The sequence below is a fragment of the Prunus avium genome, chromosome 7, assembly GCF_965620075.1.
Source record: "Prunus avium chromosome 7, drPruAviu1.hap1.1, whole genome shotgun sequence".
NCBI classification, from domain to species: Eukaryota; Viridiplantae; Streptophyta; class Magnoliopsida; order Rosales; family Rosaceae; genus Prunus; species Prunus avium.
This window is the reverse complement of record NC_142290.1, coordinates 32,038,191-32,064,747: the sequence shown is the minus strand read 5'-3', so window position 1 is coordinate 32,064,747 and position 26,557 is coordinate 32,038,191. Positions and strand designations below refer to the sequence as shown.

General features: G+C 37.0%; 1 protein-coding gene and 1 pseudogene across 2 annotated transcripts; one reads left to right on the top strand and one right to left on the bottom strand.

The window, feature by feature from the left end:
- Positions 1-289: 289 nt before the first annotated feature.
- Positions 290-22,069, bottom strand: LOC110752963 (vacuolar protein sorting-associated protein, putative (DUF1162)). Of its 2 annotated transcripts, none has more exons than XM_021953746.2 (36): positions 21,590-22,069; positions 21,378-21,474; positions 19,009-21,239; positions 18,284-18,398; positions 16,925-17,782; positions 16,452-16,737; positions 15,898-16,370; positions 15,588-15,714; positions 15,381-15,505; positions 13,916-14,580; positions 13,672-13,789; positions 13,418-13,534; positions 12,420-12,514; positions 10,498-10,649; positions 9,501-9,556; positions 9,182-9,395; positions 8,159-8,578; positions 7,800-8,077; positions 7,520-7,605; positions 7,359-7,445; positions 6,994-7,255; positions 6,438-6,848; positions 6,231-6,327; positions 5,510-5,829; positions 4,727-4,843; positions 4,417-4,584; positions 4,088-4,210; positions 3,883-3,972; positions 3,648-3,754; positions 3,420-3,568; positions 2,531-2,613; positions 2,352-2,447; positions 2,132-2,254; positions 1,397-1,480; positions 924-1,067; positions 290-722 (listed from the first exon to the last, which is right to left on the bottom strand). In XM_021953746.2, the coding sequence occupies exons 1-36, from the start codon at positions 21,868-21,870 to the stop codon at positions 390-392; spliced, it is 9,588 nt and encodes a 3,195-aa protein (XP_021809438.2). In that variant the 5' UTR covers positions 21,871-22,069; the 3' UTR covers positions 290-389. The 2 variants fall into 2 exon arrangements, with proteins under 2 accessions (XP_021809438.2, XP_088112176.1); XM_088256050.1 differs by having other exon boundaries at positions 21,378-21,448; positions 21,590-21,727.
- Positions 22,070-23,164: 1,095 nt separating this feature from the next.
- LOC110752952 (protein JINGUBANG pseudogene) lies at positions 23,165-24,910 on the top strand (annotated as a pseudogene).
- The last annotated feature ends 1,647 nt before the right edge of the window (positions 24,911-26,557 follow it).

Below are 26,557 nucleotides of genomic sequence, written 5' to 3'. Positions count from 1 at the left end.
CATTAGTTAAATATTGAATGAGCGCAAAAATTTACAACTTGTGAAGATGGGCCCTTCAAGTCAACTGTTGGAGTATCTTTTTCATTTCATTTTCATCCAAATCCACAACAAAGATTTGCAAGTTGATAAGAAACCAAGTTAGGAAACGATGGGCAACTTCAGTTGGTTTGGTTATAAACTGGGGGCGTCTCTTATGCATTTACGAGGGCAACTTCAGATATGAACTTCCATTTGACTGAAACGGGCTATTCGTCTAGAGAGAGTCTCAGGTTTGAATCGCTCCTCCCCAAAAGATAAAAAATAATAATACTATAATGTACTGCTAAAATTACAAAATATAGACCATTTAAAAGGAGGAAGAAATAAAAAATGTAAACGGAGAAGGAGTTTCATTCGTTGTTCTTGTTATCGAGGAAAGTCAACAAAAAGCCACTGACAATGCGACGGGCTACCGGATTGGGAATACAACGACATAACCTACCATCTATATATGCTACAATGCCTGATAAAACAAACTTCCCAATGCCCCATTTCCAAGCGAACTTAACCCTGGGTGCTATCCCAGCAGGGTTTGCAGGCACAACTGCCTTTGCATTGTCACCCTCCGGATTCCATTTGATGCCAGCGATGAACTTGTTCGCTTGCTTCCTCAGCAATCGAATGGCGAAGCTCACGAACAAGTGCTCACATAATGTCAGCACAGTCGGTCCGAGTCTCCACTCCTGTTGTAAAAAGTTTCTTAGTTACTTCTAATTGTTGATGGTGTGAACTCATGTAATGTAAGAGGTGAAATGCAGTAGGTGAAGTGAATTTTGCATGATAGTAATCACAATAGTACATATCTGTTCTCAGCTAAGGAAAAAATCATGCAGAACAGAAATGAGCAACAAAGGTTGAAGGGGAAAGGAAGGGGGGGCACTTACACTTTCACCTCGAAGATGACTCAAGGGGCGAGATGTAATTGAAGAATCTCCTTTTAGCAATGCCTTGCTCACAAGAAACCCCTTCACACGATCCATAATCTCTTCTATAAGAGAACTATTCGGGGGTAGGTTTTTGAGGTAAACCTAAGCATACACAGACATACATTAGAATCTCAAGTAAAATACTTTCTGGCAATGACAACATGGCCTGAAACAAAATTCAACTTAAAGATTTGCAAGTAGAAATGTTTTCTGTTGCTAGAATTCAAATAAACTTCACTGCACACGGAATCGCCCATCATTACCAAACAAAGATTTCATGTGACCCTAACGTAAAATGTATGCCAAACTTCAACACTCTAGCCACTAGACAGAGTGATAAGTCCTAATACCAAGATAAAAACATGCATGAATGGAGTTTAAATTCATATCCATGTATGCCTGAAAAACTTTCTGATTTATTTTAAGATTACCTGATTGTCGATGACCCTGACTCTCAAATATTCTTGTCTATACACTGTGTCCAACATGGCTTGCAGGTAACCTTCAATATATAACTGCAGTAGTCCAAAAAAACGATTGGTGATTAATCTTCAAAGGACAACATTTCGTTCTAAAAAGAGTTGCTCTTTATTGGTTTTTGGTATTTCTTGTAATAATCTTTATGGTATTTACCTATCTATATTCACAACCTACACCAGAATGCAATTTCAGTAAGTAACTAGGTTCAGAACTGTTAAGAGGCGGAAAGAAAGGCAAGGGAAGGAATATGGCAAGGTTGTAATTTTATTACAATTTACAATAAGGCACAGCTGTCATTACCATTACCATTAGAATTTAGTACTCACTGCTTCACCAAATTGAGTCTGATCAAACTTGAGATTCAATATAAACTTTTCATAGAAAGTAATTCTATAACTTGTAATCAACTGAACTTACTCATCTCCCCATTTGAATTTCAACTTGTCTTAACCTCATTTTGATTATAGTTCGCACTGGCGGATTCGTGTACACCAAAATGTTGGCACAATTATCAAAACCAGGTATTTAAGCCTGTTGGCATTGCCATTCTGGTATCAACTAGTAAGCTTATGTCATATAACAGCTGTGCCCTAAAACATAGAAACTTTACAGCCTGAAAGCTTCCCATGTAAATGCCCCCATATAATGTTAGAACTCTTACCAGAGGAATTTGAAAAAGGTATTACCTCATCAGCTGCAGGACTCCGGTCAAGCTTAATCTTTCTATCTGGGCCACCTTCCATCAAAGCGGTCCCCAGTAATGATGGCTCCATAGCCAATTTCAATATTCCTTGGTGAAATCCAGTCACCTTGAAAAAAAAATACCATTACAGCCAAAATGTGTCATTTCTTATTCAGATGTAACCAAACTAAGCGTGCAGCTGGTAATGTTAAGATTAATCCTACCACTCCGTTAAAACCACTTGCTTCTGCACCCTTCAAAACAGAGTCTGATATTTCAGTGACTGCAGCAAAGAGTACATTTGACCCCGCTGTTCTCAACTGTAAAGCCACCATAAAATTGATAGTTGGGTACGCCCAGGAGTTTGCAAACATATTGGTAACTGAAAGAATATAAAACTTACAGATTTTCCTAGATCACCAAAATAGCGTTTTGTCCCTGAGAACCCGTTACCATCAATACATTTACTAATTAATTTGAAGGTACCTGATCCATAAAGCCAAAGCAGAAAAACAAAAACATATGTCAAGTCAGGGGACAAATGACACTGCAGAGTAGGGACCAGACATAGTTATTCGAAAGACCTAAGTGCTTATATGGATGTGGAATTACAAGTTCACTCAGACAGGAAAAGACAGGCAAAAGCAATCGACTTGATATATCTACCAGACCTGCAAATGCAACAATAGCCAACATGCATTTTATGCTAATAATAACAATCCACAAAATGCAAAAATACATAGCTGGACAGTGGTACTAGAATCTTTAAATGTTAGGCTTAATTCTGATTCTCATGTTGTCAATCACCTGTTAAGGTGAACTCTCTGACCTTTATCTTTGGCATACATTTCTACTCAATTCAAAGGATTTGGCAAATTCCGTTACAGCTCAAGAAATCCAGAATATTATATGAATGTAATTTGGATGCACGTCTTAATTCCTCATGACATGTCAAAGGCATTTTGATCTTTGATCCCCACTTTCAAACAAATCCTTGAAAAGAAACTTTAACAAATTTGTCTTTCCATGCACTCATCTGTTAGACCCCAATCCCAGAAATGAAATCAAATAAAAAAATAAAACAGAATTTATATTTTTTAAATGTCAAAGAAATACCACATTGGAGAGCAACTGCCAAGCAAGAAAATGCAAGGAAACCACAACCAAACAACAAAAACCCGATCACTGGGCAACTAAAGTAAGAAACAAACAGGAGCCACAGGGGAGAATAGAAGGAAAAGAGGAACAACAGAAAAAGAATAATCAAAGAACCAAAAGTGTGAAAGGCATACCTAAAGTCAAACCTGGAAGATTTTTTAACCCACGGGAAGGATCAAAGAAGACATCAAGAGAGGATGAAGCCAAGTCATCAAAGATTGACACAAAATCTGGTGGAAGCAATGGACTTCCTTTTGCAATATAGATAGCCCTCATGGCATACCTAATAATCAAATTAGTTCTCAGAAATGAACAAGCATACTACATAAATCACAAAACAAGACTGAATATGACAGGTTTACCATGAATAATGTTGTGCACATTTGATAAGTAATTCACGCATCGTTATCAGAGCATGAGTGACCATAACGCCGTTGAGCTCTACAACCTTATTTTTAATCGCAGGGACCTAAAGAAATACAAGAATAGGGGAAAGAAATAGATGGAGAAACACTCTCGTGAAATCCAAGAAAAGACAAAGTGATTTAAACATTTTAAGTGTAAGAAAAGAAAATTTCCGTAAGTATCTTGTGACACCTTTACTACACTGTGCAGTAAGGACCTTAGAGTCTCCTCAGCTGAACTGTAACTTGAATACGAGTCCCCAGGAAGAAAGTTTGCAAAAATCTACACAGGACATACAAACACAGGTCAGTTTCCATAGTATACTATAAATAAGGATGACCTTTTTATAAGCATAATTAAGACATTCTATAAAGGAGTAAAATGAAAAGCATCTAACCTTTATCGGGTGAATCTCAAAATGATCAAAATAGTATTGCTGACTCTTGGAGTTACTAAGAGATGTTCTCCAAAATGGGACGATTTTCATTAATGTCTCCTCATCAAGATTTAAATCCATTGGCTGTGGAATACAAGACCAAGTCACAAATTCAGAGCTGATACAGCCAATGCAGTAGCAGACATACTACTATCAAATCTATAGGACACCAGCTCACATCTATAGAAGCAATCAGAACGAAAGGAAAGGAAAAAAAAACACATATACAAAGGCTTAAGAAAAAAGAAGAGTTTAACATAATCGATTAGGTGTATGGTGACTGATTTTACCTGCAGAGCAATAGATGAGTATTTAACTTGTACGACATTGGAGCTGGTTGAAAGGAAGACAACAACAATTTTGAGTACACAGTCATTTGAGTCATTGTAGTCGGATTCATGTCTACGAAGCATTGCTGCAAAAGGAGCCCCCACCCACTTGTGCTCCAAATTCACTGACTGCATTGATTTCAAGAAGGCACCACAGCAAGCTTATTTAAAGAAAAATGTCTAAACAAGCATTGTATTAAAGCCCTCGAAAACAAGAAAAGAAAAGAAGATGACAGGCCCTCAGTAAGTCAACAAGCATATAGAATAATACCTGTACACTGATCTGGCTAAATTTTTGCTCATGAGTAAAGAGAGAATCAAAGTTAATATTCCCAATTCTAGCAGCTAAGATTGGTGTGTAAGCTGATGGCTCCATATCATCTCCATCCTTCAGAATCAAACCGTCAGATATGTCACTCAGTTGAACAACATGGTTAAGAAAGATGACACTGACACTATAAATAGATATGGTCTCCATGTAAAACTCAAAAGGCAAGACCCTCGTTACAATTGCTGGAAACAGATATGCTCAAGCATAATAAAGTGAAACCCGAACACTGTCTAGTAAAATGGAGATAATATTTTCATATTGTCATTCAAACTAAAAGCTCGTGATTGAAGTATTTTCTAAGACATTGCATCCTAGCCTCCACACTTGCACGTAGAAAAACTCAATATGAAGCCATTCCTTTATTTTTTCCTCCATGTGTATGTGAAGTTCAAAAATTTCAATTGGTACTGGGTACAAGAACCATGAACTGAAGGAAATTCAGCAATAAAAGTCTAAGTTCCAACTAAAATATAAATATAAATATTAAATTTCACTGGTTGACTGGATCAAGAACCACCAGGAGGAACTGAGCAACAAGTCACCAAGAGAGGTTTAATTATTATTATTTCTTTAACTTATCCTTTGACAAAGAGAACTGCAAACTTAATATAAATGTGATTAAAATAAAAGGATCCAGGCAGGAGGTTGCATAATATCAATAAAAGGAAGTAGGATAGTAGGTAATACGGTGACCTAAGCGTTCAATATGACTCTTTTACTTGCCTTCTTTTCATGTTCAAGTAGGTGGATTGTGAATTGTGGAACTCTTAGTTGAATCTTCTCACATGAATGAAACATTTTATCTCCCTTGTGGCTCCTGGAAATCTCACAAAATCTCAAAACTCGGGTTGGACCGTCTGCATATACTTCATACCCCACCTTCACCATCTCCATGGCATTTAACTCACCAAAATCAATCCTCTGGTCCACTGATCTTTTTCCCAATGGTAAATGAGATGCCAACCCACTCTGTTGCCGTAGTTTGTAGAAAGGCTTCCATGCCCGTACCTTATCCAAGTTAATTTCACGTAGTAGAAGACTATCTACAATAAAAATTAAGTAGTTCACTAAGCTACACATTCAATATCAATAACGTTGAAAGTAATGAACTAATGTGATTCATAAATTATGGATACCCATGCAACAGGGATCCTTTAAATATTTTGTCCACATTGCACGTTGGTATGGAAATATTAAAAAAGCTCACTTCTGTCCCATAATTCAGCACAAAATGCATACAGGAAGCTTTTCTTTTCTAGAAAGAAAAAAAAAACACACTAGATCTTGAAATGAATGAGAACACAAGTTTTTAATAGAATTAAGAAGTGTTAATAAGTCATTTGCAAGCTTCATCTCTATGTTGATTATGACATGGAAGTACGAAACAAAATCTAATGAATTACTTCAAATTACTTATACAACACAAAAAGAGATTAATGTCTACCATTGATTCTGACAACCAACTTATGCGGAAGAGTCGAATCATCCCAAACATAATCAGTACCACTTTCAGATCCAAGAATCTCTGGCTCCAACGAATCCTGGAAAATTCAAGTAAAGAATGAAAAGGGAAATTAACACACACATAATGGTTACAACCTGTATCTAATAAATTAGTAGTTGAGAAATAAGGAAAATGTAACAGAACAACCTTCTGGTAGTAAGTTATAGATACATCATGCAAGCAATTCTCAATCCGATATGGTAGACTGACATTTGGAGGTTTATGGAAGCGTAAAACAAGAGTAGAACCTTCTTCCACAACATGAACAGCAGCAAATTCTGTTACACTGCTTTCTAGTGCTGTCACTTGGTCCATATGAGGTTTTTTGAATTTGAGGAAAAATCTTCCCAGTGATGCAATGCATACTGGCCCTGACCAACCTAATTTAGACTCATCCAATCGAAACTGAAGATATATTAGTGAACCATCATTAACTTTTCTGTGTTTTTTCATAATGTGCTCAAATAAACTGAAATCTCTCTTCTTGTTCATTCCATCCTGCAGCTGTAGGGTTGCCCTCTGCTTACTGTTTATGGGGATCATGCCTACTGAGTCATCCTTTCACGATTAAAAACAAGATAATAAAGTCAGAATACAATGCCAAAATAACATAAAAAGAATTAAATAACAAACAAACAAATAAAAAGGACATATGTTAAGAGAAAAGAAAAGGAACCCCTGAGAAATAACATTGAGAGCAAACCTGTAAATAACATTGACGAACTATGATACGTTCTTCTGATTCATTAGCTACAACATGTCTTGGGACCATAGTTACTACTTGTGATGGTATAACCACTCTACTCAAGGGTGGTCCCGTGGAAACCCCAAGCTTTGTAATATATTTGACTCCAGATCCTTCCTCGACTTCCAAGCTTATCTCCGCAAGGCCCGATAAAGCATCCAAGTCAATCAGTCTCTCAGATGCATTATCTTCTAGCAATTTGAGACACACTTTGTTGGGTCTGAAAACAGAGGGCACATAAGATGTCCATAAGGCAATAGCATAAAGGGATACCTGTAAAAATCACACAATTAAAAAAATATATTAACAATAATTTATCTTACTTTAAGAACCATGATCTGGTTGTCTTTGGAGGCAAATATGATCCAAACTCTGGAGGAATGCCCGAACCATAGTTCTCTGCTTCATCCCTGCACATAATTTATGGCTATCAAGTAGGCAAGATAGAGAAGTGCTCATCAATATAGAGGGACGGAGGGACTACCTAGAAAGAGGCCTCTTATTAGGCACATAGAAATAAAGGGTAAACTCTGTGTCATTTCTCAGGGAATATGATGTAAAGATAGCAGCCTGCAAATGGGATATAGAGGTTAAATCCAACAAGATATGAACCAAACTAATTAGCCATATGATTAGCATATGTGTGCAGAACTCATACAGCATGCAGAACTTTAAATATAAAAAATCCAAAATGTGTGTAATGCCTCTGTTGACTAGATATACATCACGAATATGGTAGAAACTGACAGCCATTGCATAACAACCTCTAATGTTCCCCTGTTCCCTCGAGACAATCTTAAGGAAGCAAAATACTTTCCCCCACCAAAATCCAGATCAATATCCAAACAAGGGACATCACTTTTCTGCTTCTGTAACTTTTTGACCCAGTCACTGCTGTTCACTGGTCTGCAGCTTGAATTATAAGCAGTCAAAGTAACAGTAAAGTAAATTATGGAAGGATTGGCATAAAATTCAACCATCGAACCACATGATATAGTTGATTGATTCCTATCGTTGTCAGACCCAACAGTGTAACATCGATCTGCACTGGGGCAAATAATGTAACTCAGAAGCTGTAAAGTAAAATAACTAATGATAATCCCAGAAGATTCCGTTTGCTTACCTGATTCACTTAAAAATACATGTACCTCCGTGTGCAACAAATTGGATACACGTACTGTAGGAAGAAGATAAATATCCTTTTGCTCTTGAAATGCAACTGGTGATTTGTTATTTTCGAGGACATCTGTAGACCGATTAGGTTGTACAACAGGAACATTTCTCCCAATACTTTGAACCAGAAAATGCATGTCAGAAATACGGGCCCCTTCAGATTTAAGGGTACACTGGGCAGTGCTGAAGGAACATTTCACCGACTCTGTAAACAAAGCATTCCGCACTCTGTAGCTTAATCTATCAAAAATTCCAGAGAGACGAACTGCCTTTCCACCTTTAAGATCATCTGACCATTCCACTGAAAGTGAATTCTTGGAAGTCATTAAGCCATCTGGAATTTCAGGTCTAAAAGACAACAAGAAGTTACCTGCATATCAGTCACCATGAAGTTTTCAGGGCAATAGTAAGCATCAAACAAGATAATGAAAAAAAGAATGTGGAGGAAAGATTGCATGTCCTAGCTGTTGGACTATAGATCAGGGGAAAAGAGCAATGGCAACAAAATATATTCTGCCCTTAGTAGGTTAACATGTCTATATAAACTTTTAATAGCTAGAAAAAATCTATTGGCATCAAGCTTAATGCTCGAAAAGAACCAGTTAAATCAGACCAGTGAACATCAATGCCGATACCATATTTCTATTCTGACAAAAAAAAAAGAGTCCACATTTCTGCAGCTAGAGCAGAAATAATAGAATAACACTGTGATCGGAAAACCAACACAGACACAGTCAAAAAGTTTGCCTCCATTAACTAATTATTTATGATTCAAAAGTGATGTAAGACAAAAGAGTTATACAGTTAAGACTAACTGATTGACATTATGCATTTAATACCAAACTTTCGAAGATGCTCATGATAATGATGATTATGGAGGTATGCTAGCTAAGAAATAAATAACACATGGACTAAAGTAGAAAGAAAATGAGATTCTGATTTAATTGAAATAACTGACGTTGAGAACACATACCAAGACCTAAAGACATCAGTGCCTTCTTTCTTCCACCAGAAAGATTTAGAGCATCAAACATGGCCATGGAGTCATCAATTGTATCACCTGCATTTAGCATCACTGAAGCAAACTCATCTTCCTTCTGCTGAGCTCGTCGAAATCGTAGCTCCATCGGGAATCCAGTTTCATTATGTATTCTTATCAGAGGAGAAATAACAATTGACAAACCATCCTACAAACAAACAGAAACTAATAAGCATAAAAGAAAATATAATGAAAATAGTGTGAGCATCTCTATAATGAACTCAAGGAAAAGCAGAACAATCGATGAAAATACCTCAGATTTTCTTGAAACATCAATAACAACAAATGGGCCAGGAAAAGTTTTTGAATCTGTTCAAGAAGGAAAAGAAGAAGAAAAAAGGAAAATGTAAATCCAAAGACAAGTAACTTAAAATGAAATTCTGAAATTATCACCAACTAGGAAACTAATTTGTTATTCAGTTCAAGTAGAACTGTTTCTCATTTCTTTTAATAAAATTTGAATTTCAGAAAAGAAAAAAACTATAAAACTAACATTAAACATGAAACTAAAACAACTGGACTAAGAATGCAAGTAAGTTCATCATAATCAATTAAAGCTAATGCCTTCGACCAATCTTAGCCTAATTCTGTCCAGTAAGTTTGATATTAGAGTACTTCTCTGATGAATTGGCTTTATCCATACAAATTTCTGTATCTGATAAAATTAATGCATACAAAAGCGCTTGTACGTAAGTATGACCAACCCATTCATATTTTCTACATTTCAAAAAAACTTTAGAAGCGTATTTCACTTCACCAAAAACCTTGTAGAATTTCCATCCACTATGTCCATCAAGTTTAAGAATTTATTCTCCACCTTTAGAATTTATTTGACTTCAAGAACCAACTTTATAACCAATTTGGACAAATGAAAGGAGAAAGAGAATTCAATTCCATTTTACTAAGAAACATAAAAGTTCAGGCCGTATCCATATGCTCGTAGTAATAATCAAAGCTATTTTATTTCAATTAATGTATGACAGTCATTCATATAGTTTGTTTTAAAATTCATATATTATACATTTCCGAATACTCTAGAAGCATATTTCACTTCACCAACAACCTTGCAGAACTCCATCCACTATGTCCATTAAGTTCAAGAGTTTATTCTCCACCTTTACAATTTATTTGACTTAAAGATCGAACTTTATAACCATTTGCACAAATGAAAGGAAAAATATAATTTGATTCCTTTTACTAAGACAACATAAAAATTTCAGGCTGTATCCATAAGAGAGAATAGAGCATACCTTGAAGTGACGTTATTTGCGTTTTCCAAGCAAGTACTTTAGCTTCTATAAGAGAGACATCAATTGATTTAGTCACAAAATATCTAGGAACTGCAAGTTGGATTGAAACAACTGAAGCAATCTCTGGAGGTTCATTTGCCAAATCCGAGCACCTTACAGTTAAGTAATAAATAAGATGAATCATTTTCTTTTTTGATACAATCCCAACTTGATTAATAAAAATAGAAGAAAATCCAAGTAAGATGGATGGATGAGAAGTCCATCAAATCTAGTTCAACAAAGTCAACCAATAACACATAAGAGCACCCCAGAAGAATTAGACTAAAAGGAATGTCTTTAAAATGCTTTGACAAATAAGCACAAGGGAGAATTAGACTATCTCAAAAAAATAATTAGGATCACTCAATTTATCACATATATTTAAAATACAATGACATGAATGCAGACCAAAGTTTGCATAAAAAGACCCTATAAGCTAAATTTAAGACTTTCCAACAATTAATAAACTTTTTGATTAATTGACTTAACTATGTGTTCCTAACGTCTTATTTCACAATGCAAGATATCAAGAAAATTAGAAGTGATAACATATGTCAGCCTGTGTCCTGAGCAATCCCATTATTTCACCATTGAAGTCACAAGCAATTCTGAAAATAAGCACACAAAACAGTTCAAAATTTCTTTATCCATAAAACATCCGAGTTAGATAAATGATTTCTCGAGTCAAATCAAATCAATTCCCAATCAGGGTTTCTTGATATTAATTAAAATGTAATCAACTTCATACAATAACCTAATCAGTGTTCTAAAACATGAAAGCATAGAGAAAGGCGTTGTATGTCCAACAAGGCGAGGTGTAAGCCTCAAAGCGTTGAGGTAGAAGCTTTTTGAGACTCGAATTTGTATAAGAAAAAAATACATAGAAAAACCAATTGAAAGACAATCTCTCCTGCTTGTCATCCAGCCCTTCTTCTATTCTTTCAAAAATATATATCAAACATTTTAGAAATTGCCATCTTCAAGCCCTCACACCAGAGGTAGTCACTCTGGTATCATTCGCGCAGGTACGGTTCTCTCTCTACCTCCCCCTTTCTCTCTCTTCCCTTCTCTCTCTCTCTCTCTCTCTCTCTCTCTCTCTCTCTCTCTCTCTCTCTCTCTCTCTCTGGGTCTGAGAATAGTCTATTCATTCTCTCTTAATAGTCTATTCATTGTCAACCGGTGATTCTGACTGATCTCACCAGAGGTCCCTCAAGATTTCACCACTGACTAATGGGTTCTTTAGATTTGGGAAATTTGTGTTTTATGGTTTTCTCGGTTCGAAAGAGAGCTGTTGCAGTGATGCATTGGGTGGGTAAGGGAAAAATCTGCTTAGCCCATGTAGCGTAAGCATCATGGAAAAAGTGTAAGATATGTAGCAACGCGTACGCTACATTGAAAAGCATACACTATTCGGGAAAAAGTGAAACTGAATGCGCTACATCAAAAACAGCCACCACCAAGCTCTAAGGCACGCCTGACCCACGATTTTTTAAAACATGGAACCTAATTACTTGACTTTGCCTCCATTCAAGACCTCAAAGATAAGGCAAAACTAACATTGATGTCTAGCATACCAAAAGCCAAACTTCACCCATGCAAAAGGATTCACATGACCAGTGTCGCATGCCTTAAGAATGCTAAAGCAATATTAAATTTACAACATAAGTGCCACAGCCCATGTAAACTCATCATAAAAACTTTTGAAATGAGAAATGTTTGATACATTCTGTATCTAGTTTACTGGAGATTCAGAACTTTCTCATCAATATAGAGCTCAAAAAATGTTACACTATCATTAGAAAAATGGAAAATTTTGTTATGAAATATCATCTGACCCTGCCTTGAAAATGCGGATTAGTATAATTCATATTACGATGAGCTACCTTAAAATAACGGATGCAGACTGCATTCTAGAAACTGTTACACTTTGCTTGTCAAAGAAGTGACAGAGAAGGTCTGATCCTGACTGGTTCACCACCTGCCAGTGTAGAAAATTTGTAATAAAAGCCACTATCAGGATCCGATTTATTACAAGAAACTACAACAACAAAAAAAGACTATAGAGGGAGGGGAGCAAAGTAAAGAGAGGGAGGGCAGGAAAGCAGAGAAATGACGAACAGAAAACTCCACTTCCATTACAAGATATTGTTTGTGAAGTCAACAATAATTTATAAATAAGAGCTACTTACAAAAGATCCAATAAAAGTTCAAACCAAAGCCACCACAAACGAAGGACCAGTTATATGCGGCACCAATAGCAACACCTATTCCATTAATAACGTTCTAAAGGTATCCCCTAATGGTAACATGAACTTATGAAGTCTGTGATTCCAGGAAATTAAATGTAAATGCGAAGCTCTCAGACATATTTGATCAGACATCTTAAATTTTCTACATGCAGTAGGACAAATTCCCTTCAGACCCACACTACTGCCTATCACTAGTAATCCAAATGGAATTTGTACATAAATTCTTGAACAATGAGGTTGGTGGATTATCCACCAAAGCAGATAGAGGGCTACTAGCAATTCATCAGAAGATTTATCTATTGGGCTCCATTGGGACTCATGGGCTGCTAACCATAACAATAAGTTACCCAATATTTTCACAGCCTCCCAGAATTTTTTGACACTCACTTAGTACGACCATATGTGAGAAAATGTCAGTTCATGAAATTTAGGCAAAAAATTAGACAACACAAACATATTGTCAACTGTAACATGTTGATAAACTAGGATCTCGCTCTCATAAGGCAGGTGATTGGCATAGAAACTAAAACTATTCTCCACAAGATACATGAAGGCCAGAACATGGATGCATATGAAATTCACAGTTATTGCATATTGACACATAAGCAATATTTACAAGCACAGTGGCAAACCTTGCAGCAATTGGCCCAAATCTTATTGCTTCTCACTGAATAAGGACCAGCTAAATTCAATTTCCCAATCACAAAGAGAAGTATGTCCAGTGAAAGCTCGGAAAGGGATATATTCAACTGCAAATATTCCAATTGAACACTTGGTTAAAATCTGGATATACATAGGCAAAAGGGTGCTTACTTCGCCTCTGTTTTATTTGTTTCATTGTATGGGTCCTTAATGACAAGATCATTCAAGAAACCAGAATCTTAACCTCTTTAGTTCTGCAGTGGATATGAACAGGTACTCCATGCGAAACAGCTTCTGATCCCTGAAGTTGGAAGCTAGAACGATAGAAAAGGCATACTTCAACTGGGTGGAGAAGTTCTCTCCTACATTTCAAAAACAATAGAGGAAATGTACTGTAAGCTAGCCAAATGGGGAATGGATTACAGAGCAAAAGCAACCCATTACAAAATAATAGAATATGTACAACTTTATTCAGCATAAATACTCACCATAAGTTTTTTTGTGCATCAAAGTAATGTAGCACTGCAGTTGACATGCTTATAACCCTAGTTTTAGAAGGGAGAATTTGGACAGTAATTTTGGTTTGGTCAATACAACCACAAAGGAGAGGAAACATGTCTTCTGTATCTACAAGTTCATGGAAAATGGTCAAAGAAATTTTGTCAAAAGTAACATCAATGCAAGGAAGTTTTCCACTTCTCACAGAAGTTTTCCCGTCATCTCTGAGCGCATCATGTTGCAGACTAGTTCCAGATGCCTCCCCCGGGTAACCATCCATCTTTATGTCATGAGCTACAGAAGCATTATGGAACACTTTCAACTTGAATGGATTTCCAGGCTTCCTAACAAACTCTGGAATTCCATCTACAAAAGCAACAGCAGAGTCATTCTTCTTGTTCAAAAGGTAAAATGTCCTTTGAACCAATTGATTATTGGGCTCCCAGTCAATGTCACCCTCAGAATTCTCAGGCTCGCAAGAAATTGCTTTCCAAAGTGCCCACGCATTATCATTAGCGCTAGATAAGTCAACAAAACCAGATCCCGGATGGTAGTTCAAGCGCAATGGCTCCCCTAAACCATTCTTAGCATACAATGATATCAAGGAGAACCACGAAACTGATGACTTCCATCTCCCTTGGTTGTGATACTTGACCTACACATGAATTTCAGTAGAGATGGCACATATCATGGAGCAAAACCATGAAGATAAAGAAGAGAAATCAATAAATAGAACCAAAGAGTTGTATCAAAGCTGAGTAGTCAATTGCATAATGTCATAATTGTTTAGATAAAATCTTCATTTGTAATAACTCCTTTTCAGTTTATTTTCTTTTTTAGGGTAAGGCTTCATTGATTACTTGATGTCATGCTACTTAATCTATCACCTCTTGTTTCTACGCTGCATTTGTCAGTCATTCAACCTTACAAATTGTATCTATCTTCCCACCTTCTGCCCTTAATTTTTTTTTCTTTTATATCCTTACCATTCACCAGCTTTATCAGTGCTTATATATTTCCTGTAATTCACATTCATATGACTTGTTTGTTCCAGCCTAGCACAGTGGCTACTTCAACCTCTATAAGGATACATTACAGTATCCTTCATAAAATAACTCCAACTTAGGACCTATATTTACAGAAAAAGACCCCAAAAAAAGGGCAAAAAGCCACATAGCCGAGCATCCCATCCAGATAGTGAATGCGCACAGATTATCAGGTTTCCCTCTCAAAGTACAAAACTAAGAGAACGACCAGATATTTGTGATTTTGGTATCAGTATTTTGAACAGCATGCTTGGAATATAATATTTTAGTAACAAACTAGCTGCAAACTCATATCATTATGCAGAGAGCTACTTAGAAGTACATTTAAGTACACTTTCTTTTTTCTTTTTTTGAAATTAGTATTCATCATGATCTAGCCATAGAAATGTAAGTATCAAAAATACCATACCCTGAAAAGAGCCCTTTCTCCAACAAGAGAATAATGAACTGCACCCACTAAATTGAACTTATTCTCCTCGCCCTCAACAGTGAAGTACATGTGTTGATGGACATCCTGAATTGCAACTATTGCACCTATACAGAGTAGAATATCTGTTAATCAAGTCCTCTCAGATCTGCAAGCAAGAGATGCTTTGCATCTTGGAAAGCTGTATACCGTTAGGAATCATTGCCTCCAAACTGTTTTTGAATTCCTCATTACTGGACTGGTGCCTTCTATCCGGTTCACTGATCATCTCATCTTTAAATACCCCAGAGAAAGATGAAATCATAGACAAGAGCATCTGATGTAAAAAGAAAAAAAAAAAAGAGCAGAGTAGACCGAGTGACACATGACTTAGCAATTGTAAGGCACAAACAAGGTAATCACATGTTTTAATACTAGACAAAGAAATAGCTGGATGAACCCATTTTGTAAAATAATATATCAAATTTAGAAAGAACCAGAGAAATATAGACTTGCTCACCTGTATTTCAGACAGAGATATTGTAATATCGAAACATGATATAGATCCACTTCCAACCCAAACCTCGTTTAAGCACAACGAATCATTTAAAGGCTTCTCAACTGATATGAAGGCACCTGCATGCTTCAGGATATACTTCTGATGAATTGGACGGAAGGCCTCAGGCAGAGAATTATGTACAGAAAACTCTTCCTGTGGTCCAGGATCTCTTGAACAGCTTGCATCATTAGCAGGATGAATCCTATCCCCATGATGAGAAAATTCAGCAGAACCTCCAGATACAATATCAGACGGAAAAACATTTGATGTGACAGAAGAAAAATGAGGAATTTGGATTTCATTTTCCACAATTTCTTGAAAGGCCTGAGAAAGGATTGACATGCGAGAAAGATCAAATACGAGTTTTCTTCTCATGTTTGCCACTTGAAAGTTCAAATGGACATCAACCTCAAGCACAAGTTCCTGCATACCACCTGCAAACATAAACTAACTGTTTACATACATATATAGTAACTCTGCATCTGTAACATACAGTGGAGAACAGATGCATATACCATGTTCGTCTTCAATCACAAGAACACAAGAAAAATGAGAAATATTTAAGATGAAAGCTTCCGTCTGTGTGATTTGGGCCTGTTGAGATGTACAGTGAGTCTCTTGCATATACTCCTGAACAGAATGATCATTTGGTCTGGTTGTATCCGCAGAGATTTCAGCTTCTTCAATGCGTTCATTGGATGATTGTAAACCAGACAAAAGATTTGCGAAACAATGAAGATACGAAGCAAAACAGTTGACGAAGGTAGCCAAAGCTGTTATTTCAAGGAAAAGAAAACCACCCTGGAAAAATTACCAGATTGCCATTACTGGAAAAATTAGAAGAATTGATTGCTTAAATTAGAAATACAAGGACTCAACTGAAACTTAATCCAAAGTTAAACGAGTTAAATGTATTTAAACCCAAGAAGTATAAAGAAGACCATTGATCCCTCTCTAATTCATACAAAAACAGAAATAAAAATATCACCTGAATTCTACAACAGATTGTTTGAAATTCACCACCAACAGAAACTGATGACAAAAACTTATTTAGCTGATGTGCCCCATTCATAACATTCTTTGCTGAGTACCTTCCCATATAAATATTACCCATCGCAACATTTATCAGTAACCAATGACCTGAGCCCAGTGGTGGCACATTTGAAGCAAATTCTATATCCTGAAGAAATCTACAGTCCTGACCATTTGAGCTTTCAGAATTAGTGGTGAATGGAAGATTTTCCACGTGCACTGTTTTACCAACAGAATCAGAGGTACCAGGTGCATTGCTAACATTATCTGAAGATAGGTAATTCTGAGAGAGGGGCAGTGAAAAATTCAATACAGAACTAGAAAGCGATAGTTCATATAAGCAATCAAAAGATTGCAGTAGCAGATCACTATGATCAGTACTTTTTCCTTTCTGATTCTTATATCTAAAAATTACAGACTGGATTTCTGATAAATTAGAAAGAACTTTCACTTTTCCTTCCTTCCAAGATAAATCAGCAGTTGTTTGGTGAATTGAAATTGAAATTCCACAGTCAGGCAAGTCATGCTCCACTAACTTTTTGCTACTTGAAACATCAAAGTTTCCTATAGAACTGTCCACATTACCACTGATCCTGGACTTGTGAAGAATTATATCCATTGACTTGATTTTGAAGATCCCATTAATTGAAAATAGGGAATTGCTATAATTCAAGGGAGCTCCAAGTGCAGTTGTCTCCGCATTCTGAGGTTCAGAAATTGCAAATTCTTGCTTTGCAAACTTAAAAGGCAAGTAACTAATAGACCCAAAACTGCTAAATGAATATGATATCGCAGAAGATAAATTTTCAAGCACCTGTCAGAAAGAAAAATGGTATGATGAAATCAACATATATCACAGACAAGTATTGACCAAATAATTCAAAAACTCATCCAGCTCCCAAATTATGGGTCCTTTTGGAATAACAGTAATCACCATCACAAGTACAAACAACAGCAAGTAGGCAGCGGTTGACGAGGTGCAACGAAACAACAGTGACAACAAGAATACTACTTTAACAGGACTAAGGTACAAATGGAACCTGAAAGCAACAAAAATAATGTACTAACGAAATCGAACTTGAATACAAGAAAGATACCTCAACATGCCCAACATCAAAATAGTCTCCTAATTAAGTAAAGGTGACCCGTCTATAATTTTATTTTATTTTTAAAGACAAACGAAGTCTAAAATGGGTACATTCAGTAGAAAAACTAGGAAAACTGTATAATAATCAGTTCTAAACAAATATTAACAAACATTAATATCAAGACTAAAAACACAAATTTATCAGTAAGCAGCAAAAAGCACAATCACCTGAAAGAAAACATAAAACTCATCTGCATATGATAAAATAGTGAATCCTTCAGCTGTCCCACACAAAGCTGCTGAGAAAGCAATAGCACTTGTGCTAAAGGAATGAACATACTCCCTGCACAACAAAATAATTCACTATCATGACAAGACAGATAATTTAGTCAGCAGGCTATGCAATTGTATTCTCTTCTGGATTTGATGGGTGGGGGCAAATAAAGGAAGAAGGTTCTCTGTTTCACCACATTTCTTATGATCTTCAAAAGTCTCACATACAAGGAAAGGAAAGTAAAGAAAAAGAGTAAAAAGCATTTTCACCTTTAGAAGATTTCGAAACATTAAAAAAATACTGAAAGAGGAAGAAGAAAAAACAAGACAACGTTCATATAAATAAAGAATTTACTCCTATGTCAATGAAATCCTCAATGCACTTCAGAATTTAATGAAATTGATATACTAATAAAGAATGTGAAAAGCTTAGATTAACACCAGTGAGCAAAAGATTTAGCCTAAAGGAAATTCATAAATAAATAAAAACCATAGGAATTCACCTTCTCTGTGTGAAGGATTTAGAGAATATAAAATATTAATGGAAAATAAGCTGTAAAGTTCATTAGAGCAACCATAAAAAACCTCTCGGAAAAAGTTGGATAAAAGAGTCTGTGAGATAAATCTATCAAAGCTCCAGGAGAACAAATATAAAGAGAAACGAAGCAACAAAATCCTACCTGAAGGATAATAAACGCACAGTCGTTGGCTTCAAAACTAAAATTTGGCTTTGTCTTTTTCCGGCAAAGTCAACCAGGTAAGCCTCTAAACCACCAACTCGTAAGTAAGAACCAAGAGAAATGCACTCCTGACATTGATACTTCCCACTATCTGATTTAAACATATCGACTATTATAGGCTGCTCCAACCTGAGGCACTCTGGTTCCATATCACCAGGTCCTGAGGGCGCAACAAATGATTCCATATCAAATTGGGAAGTTGGCCAAACTGCAGCTTCAATGTTGCGAAAATCAAATGCAAGGTGAAATTCCTCCTGACCAACTTCATGATTTATGTCTTTGTTTCCAGCATCAAAATTCTTTCCCAACGAAATATGAATGTGAGGACCAGCTGCAAATATCCCTAGTTGAATATGATTCTCTGGAAGTATCTTAACCAATGCCATTTCTAATTTGCTCGCATAGCACCTGTATTTGTTATCCTCACTAGCTCTTGGAGAATGTGACAGAACCCCTGATTGGCCATTGTCCTCTGTCCAGAATAGAGCATGTTGTATTTGCTTACAGAGCAGGGATACTGATAGTATCGACGAACATCCCAAAACTATATTCAACTTTCCTAGAGTCAAAAAGAATTTCGAAAACCCAGAATCTGAGTTTTTGAGGTATGGATATGTCAAGAAGTTTTTAATTTCACACAGAAGGAATGGATTTTCAAAGTACTGGATCTCACTTTTTTCAAATTCCTTGCAAGCTGTGTTCCAGTTCAACCACATGTCTCCAAGAAAATTTTTCAGAAGTGAGAGACAAGCACCTTCCACATGATCGGCATAACCAGTTTTGTAAGTTTCTGAAAGGGGAAAATTTTGTGCTGGCTCAGCCCACAAAATATTCTTCAAATCATCATTACTCTCCTTCCAATGTGCTTCCATAGAACTAAAATATGATTTTGAACTGCTTTCCTCAACAGTAGCTTCCAAAAGAGACGAGGATCTAACCTTTAACTGCCCACAGGATATAAGTACAGACTGTTCGCACGTGTTTTCTACATATTTTAACAACAGTGAATCAACTGAAAGACGAAATGAAAGGAAATCCGAGCAAGAGGTCCCAATATGGGATTCTAATTTTTCATTTACTGCAAGTTGAATTTCATTTACATGAGAAATAGTGATTAGAACATTTCCAAGGATCAAAATGAAGCAAAACTCTGTACATGGACCTCCAGAAACAATATTCAAATTCGCTTTTTTTGGCTCTTTGGCCAATACTTCCCTAAAAGTTAACAAGCGTATGATAAAGTGGATTATCTTGCACAAAACTCTCCAGGTACAGGCTAGTATGAAAAGGATCTTGAGAAGGAAGTTGAAGTGAATAGTCACAAATGATTTTCTTAAACCATCTTTGGCACATTGAACATTTGATGCTGCTCTATGACGCGCTATTCTCCACGCCTGTGCAATAGCTTCAGCCGGCAACTCTTTCTCAATATCAGAAATCACCTTCATTTGGTTTTTAACAGAACTGAAAAACATCTTGTCCTGTGAAATTCTAGCAGCTGATCTCTTCAATGAGTGGACATCAGAATATCCAACTAGTAACAGTAAATGCTCATAAGCATTAACATAACGTAGCCATAAACAAACAACGACAGCTAATTTTTGCAACGACCATCTGGGGCCTGAAGTCACGTTGTGAATTCTGCTTGCAGCTAGTTTCCATAGTTGCACAGCATTTCTAGAACAATGAGATTCTTGTGATGATGTTTTACCAAATGCTGAATAGAAGAAAATATCATCCGGAGAAAATGAAAAACGTAATTCTGGAATTCCAAGATTTATGTCCACAAGCTGAAGGTCATTCAATTTAATGCAAGTGCACAAATCAGTCAATAACAAGACATGTTTGAGCTGATCTGCCCTCTTAAACCCAACCTCAAAACCACTGCCTACTATAGTAAAAGAGATCTCTTTCAAAGGTAGAAAGAGTGCACCAAATAGGCCTCGAAGAAGACACCCATGATCAAGATACTGAGGATCTGCATTAATATCTTTTAAATCCAACAAACAAACAAGTGAATCATTTAAGATGGGAACCTGCACTTGCACATTGATATCATGCATTCGAAGCTGGCAGTGTTTAAGTAGCAGATTGAAAAGGGTTGTCCTAAAGTTATTTGTTGAAGGCGAAGTGGCCAAGAGCTTTTCGAGAACACCACGCAAAGCACTACCCTGAATTCCAGTGAAAAGCCTCAGGGGTTGTATTGGAGATTAACGGTTCATCAGTCAAGTAAGCAAACAAGTTTTCATCTATCTACATGTGATAAGAGCGAAAAATTGAGATTAAACACTAGCAATAACAATGCCTACCTCAGGATCAATCTCAGAAAGCTTCTTCTTCATATCTTCTGCAAATTTATCCCTCAGTTTCGGCCTACGTTCTAAATTTCTCTCTTCCATCAATTCCCTTTCAATATTATATAAAATAAAAAAAAAGAAAAATCAAGCTCGCAAAAACCAAACAATGCAAAGAAGAAAAAGAAAAATTGAACACATGCGGGCAAGCAGGAGCAGTGACTTACCCAGGTGATAGTGTCACAGTGACGCCATGAAATTCGATTGAAAAGGCAGGGACGAACCAGTTCGAGAACCGAACGGTCAAGTGTTCGACAGTGACCTCTTTGAAGGAAAAATGGGACGATTCGTCGAAGAGCTGGTTGAGAACCGCAGTATCGAAGCGGAGGTTCTTGGCGACCGCATGGGAATTGATAAGCCCTAATTTGAGTTCGAGGTCGGGCTCTTCTCGAAGCCATGGCCGTAGCAGAGAGGCTAGCTTCCGTCGGGTTACGTTGTTCAGGAACATCTGTGATTAGGTTGTTATCTGACGCTAGGAGATGAGTGGTTTAGGGTAATCGTAGTTTCGCCATTAGAGAATTCGGAATTTTCTTGAGAAACAAACGGAAAATATTTGGCCTGACGAGGTGAAGTGAAGATTGTCGATGAGAAGTGCGAGTGTATCGGCGGGAAATTACACTGAATCGGACAGCTTCTTCTTTATAGTCAGTTGGGCTTGGGCTTACTCGGAACCGGCTAGTAAATCAGACTTGCCTTGATAAAAAAGAAAATTTATTATAATTAAGAAAAAAAATACTATTTTGTCCATTGTGATAAAATCTTATTATTCTTTTATTTTAATATTATAATCACTGTTTTTTTTTTGTGAAATTTTTTATAATTACTTTGAATACTCATCTACGTATATCTATATATATAAAGCAAAAGGTAGAGAATAGTGAAACATTCAAAATACCAGAAAATACTCTTGGTTAATGCAAATATTAAGAATTGAAATTATTAATTAAGTGAGGATAATATGGTAAATTTACACTTTTTCGTATTAAAAAAATTTAAAATTAAAAGAAAAATCAGATAATGGATCCTCTTTTTATGGAACACAACTACTCATTATCTTTTTAAATTCTAAAATAAAATTTTTTTTTAAAAAAAAAAAAAGCCTCTCGCAGGCGCTTCTTGCTCTACTAATAATAAATGTAAGGTTCAATATGGAAATCCCAATCAATAAGCAATTTTCTTCCTTAATTAGGTGCATACATCCCTCCAATAACTAATCATATACAATATTTGTTTTGGGCTCTTGTTCTTTCGTCGGAGAATATTTAAGATATTTATTTAAAAATTCATTTTAACATGACATATTATACAAAAACTCCTATTTTTAGCATGACTCTAGGTTTTTCCCCTATTTGCCACATATATCCTATTTTTATCCAGCACTTTTCCCACAATAATGATCCAAGCACGAAGATGGCGGACCAATTTTGGTCCATTGACCAAGTCAAAGGCCAACTTCCACTTTGACCATTTTCTTCTTAACCGCCCTTTTTTCTGTTGCTCCGTTCCTGGTGGCGGGTATTATCCAAAATTAGATTTACGACCTGAGCCAACTTGTTGCCACCTAAGCTCCTTAGGACACAACATTAATTTTTACTACCACAAATCACGCAACAGTCCTACGTGGCGTCACCTGATTGGCCAGCTCCTCATCCACAATTACCGCATAACAAAATATCCGGGCTCAAACGTGCGCAGCAAATCCAATTTTTTCCCTTCGATTTTTTAACTAAAAACTAAAAAAACAGAAAAAAAGGAAGAAAAGAAAAAAGGGAAAATCCCAGGCTGTTGCTATTCCTCAGCTTTCAAAGCTGTTGGCTTCCTTCACACCTGGTTTTTCCTCTTTATTATTATATTTCACCCTATATGTAAAGCATGAAAGGCTCATCAAGAGGTAACCGCATATTCTCCGAAGAGAACAGCATTTGTGGCCAGAAGTTCGGCAAGTTGCAGAACTCCCCGGAGCATAACGACTCCGCTTTTACGATCAGTAGCCCCCCAGACTACGACCCGGATTACTTAATGGGCGCAGAGGAGGCGGGCCCAACGTCTCCTCTCAAAAAGTCCCCGTGGTCCGCCCACATGAACATTAGTGACGACAAGAATAACAGTAACGACTCTTCAGAGACAGCCAACGAGAGCTTCTCGCCCAACGTGCTCATGGGCTCGTTGGTGCGCGAAGAAGGGCACATATACTCGTTGGCCTCCTCTGGAGACTTATTGTACACGGGTTCGGATAGCAAGAACATTCGGATTTGGAAGAAGCACCACGAGTATTCGGGGTTCAAGTCGAATAGCGGGCTGGTAAAAGCGATCATCATAGCGAGGGAGAAGATCTTCACCGGTCATCAAGACGGGAAAATTAGGGTTTGGAAGGTGTCCTCCAAGAACGCAAGCAATCACAAGCGGATAGGAACTTTGCCAACGTTGAAGAATTACATAAAGTGTTCCATGAAGCCAAGTAATTACGTGGAAGTGAAACGCAATAGTAAAGTCCTATGGATCAAGCACCTTGATTCCATCTCATGCTTGAGCTTGAGCGAAGATCAGACGTTGCTTTACTCGGCCTCCTGGGACAAGACGTTTAAGGTTTGGAGGGTTTCAGATTTCAAGTGCTTAGAGTCAATTACCGCTCATGACGATGCCGTTAATGCCTTGGTTGTTGGATTCGATGGATTGGTCTTCACCGGATCCGCGGATGGAACGGTGAAGATTTGGCGAAAAGAGTTACAAGGAAAAGGGACAAAACACTTCTTCTCACAAACGCTTTTAAAGCAAGAATGCGCGGTCACAGCATTGGCTGTGAACTCGGACGCCACGATCATTTATTGTGGATCGTCCGATGGGCTAGTCAACTTTTGGGAACGGGAGAAGAACCTCCAACACGGCGGAGTTTTGAGAGGACATAAGCTGGCGGTTCTATGCCTGGCCACGGCCGGGTGCTTGGTATTCAGCGGCTCCGCGGACATGGGGATTTGCGTATGGAGAAGAGTAGATGGGGACCACATTTGCTTGTCGGTGCTGACGGGGCACACTGGGCCGGTGAAGTGCTTGGCCGTGGAGAGAGATAATGAGAACTCAACGCCCGGAGAGAAAAGGTGGACAGTGTACAGTGGGAGTTTGGACAAGTCGGTGAAGATGTGGAGGGTTTCGGAGCAAGCACCGCCGATGGTGCCTAATCAGAAGCACCAGCATTACACGTCGGATGGATATTGTGTGCCAATGTTGAGCGCGGCGCCTAGCTTTGCTTCCCGTGGAGGGAAAATGGGTTCAAGAAGATTTTAGGGTTTGATTTATGTATGATCAGATTTATTATGATGGTGTGATCAATGGATGCGACTTTGTGCATGCTTATAACATGTTTGTCGATAGAAGGTTTGGCTCGGTGGGTTTGTAAAGCCAAATTTTTAGGGCATGAGTGGGATGCCAAATTCACCACTTGTTGATCTTGAGGTCACAAATTAACAAACATATATACCGTGTCTGAAGGATTTTAATTGCGTAGCTATACATTTTAATCATGTTTTCAACTCTACATGCATGCGCGTGTTTTGTTGGTCGTCTTTCGTTTATTTGAGTTGGGCTTACAAATTAAACAAATAAAATTATGGCTTGAAAAAACTAATTACCAATTAAAATTCTATCTACTTTATAATGATGATTAAGACTTCACACCATCTTTGATTCCTATATTTATGCTTCGTCAGTATTGAAAGTAACGAATGTGAATCACCAAAAGTCTTCTCATACGCGTGACAATATGGCAGCTCTTAGAATATCTTAATTAATATTTAGTAATTTTCAATGGGTATGATATATTTAGGTTAGGTGTGAGGAATCTCTCTCTCTCTCTCTGGCTGTAACTTGCAAGCAACCTACCTTTGAATTTAACTTTTGGTGGTTTTGGACTATCAGGAGTCAAAGATGAAAACAAGTTGATGAATATATATTAGTTACTGTACTGTGCATCGGACTTTTGTAATAAGTTGGTTGATTTATGAGAAGTTCTACATTCCTATTGATTAATGGTGGTGTTACTGTCATCCTCCATTCCTATTTTCTGCTCCTATCTCCCTACTAGTAGTAGTACTCATCATAAAATTATATATTTATATATATTAATTTCCGAGGAATTCTTCAAATAATTTTATTTGAGGGACACCCTTTAAAGTTCCCTACAATTTTTTTTCAACAATCCAAACTATCTATTTTTTAAGTTTACATTCATAAATCATCATTGCAAAAAATTAGATAAATCAGAAACCGTTTCGACATCCAATTGTATCATACAAAATCAATGAACACGACGCTTTAAGAAAGTACTAAAATTTCAATATTTCAATTGAGTGGTCAAATGATATCGGATTCAAGTGATTTTTTGTAGAGATGATCTTTGAATGAATATCTACAAAAATAGATAGTTTGGATTAGTGAAATACAATAAATAGTGTGGGTCATACAAGGATGTCCCTCAAATAAGCTTATTTGAGGTATCCCTCAAATGAACCTTCCTATATATATATAACACTAATTGTCTTTTCACTTTTTGTTGATTGTCAATGATGCATTTCTATTTGTGATTAGAGGTGTCTAATGGATCAGGTCGACCTGAGTATGATCCGAGTAAGTAAGGCCCGACACAGCATGACTCGTATTTTTAGATAGGTCGTGACATGATAATTTGGCCCAACAAGCTGGGCTAGCCCGAGGCCCATCTTAGCCATGTCGACCCGAAGCTCAATGAGCCAGCCCGTTTAAAGCCCACTTTTTAAAGGACTAAAACTAAACGTCTATGATAAACAAAAACGCTTATGAAAGCGTTGAGTAAAAAAGACTTATGGAAAAAGTACTTTGTATGTAAGTAGTCTCAAAAGCGCTTTGATCCATCAACTGTGTGCAACTAAATATATCATTGGGGTCGATAGATTGAACCGCCCTCCATCTTAAAGGTTCTCTTATTAATCTTGGGTGATGATTTTTTCACTCTCTTTTTGTTCACTTAGAGCATCTCCAAGGGAGATGTCAAATACCAAACATCAAATTTAAATTTGATGGCTGATGTGGCAATTTGACATTTACACAATTTTACACTCCACCCGATATGTCAAATAAATAATTATTTCAACAGTCAAATCATT

Coding starts and splice junctions, on each gene's coding strand:
- LOC110752963 (XM_021953746.2), bottom strand. CDS start 21,870: ATGTTCCTGAACAACGTAACCCGACGGAAGCTAGCCTCTCTGCTACGG. Junction 12,515..13,417: donor TTTGGGCCAATTGCTGCAAG/GTTTGCCACTGT, acceptor CTACACTGGCAG/GTGGTGAACCAGTCAGGATC. Junction 2,448..2,530: donor TTGGTGATCTAGGAAAATCT/GTAAGTTTTATA, acceptor GTGGCTTTACAG/TTGAGAACAGCGGGGTCAAA.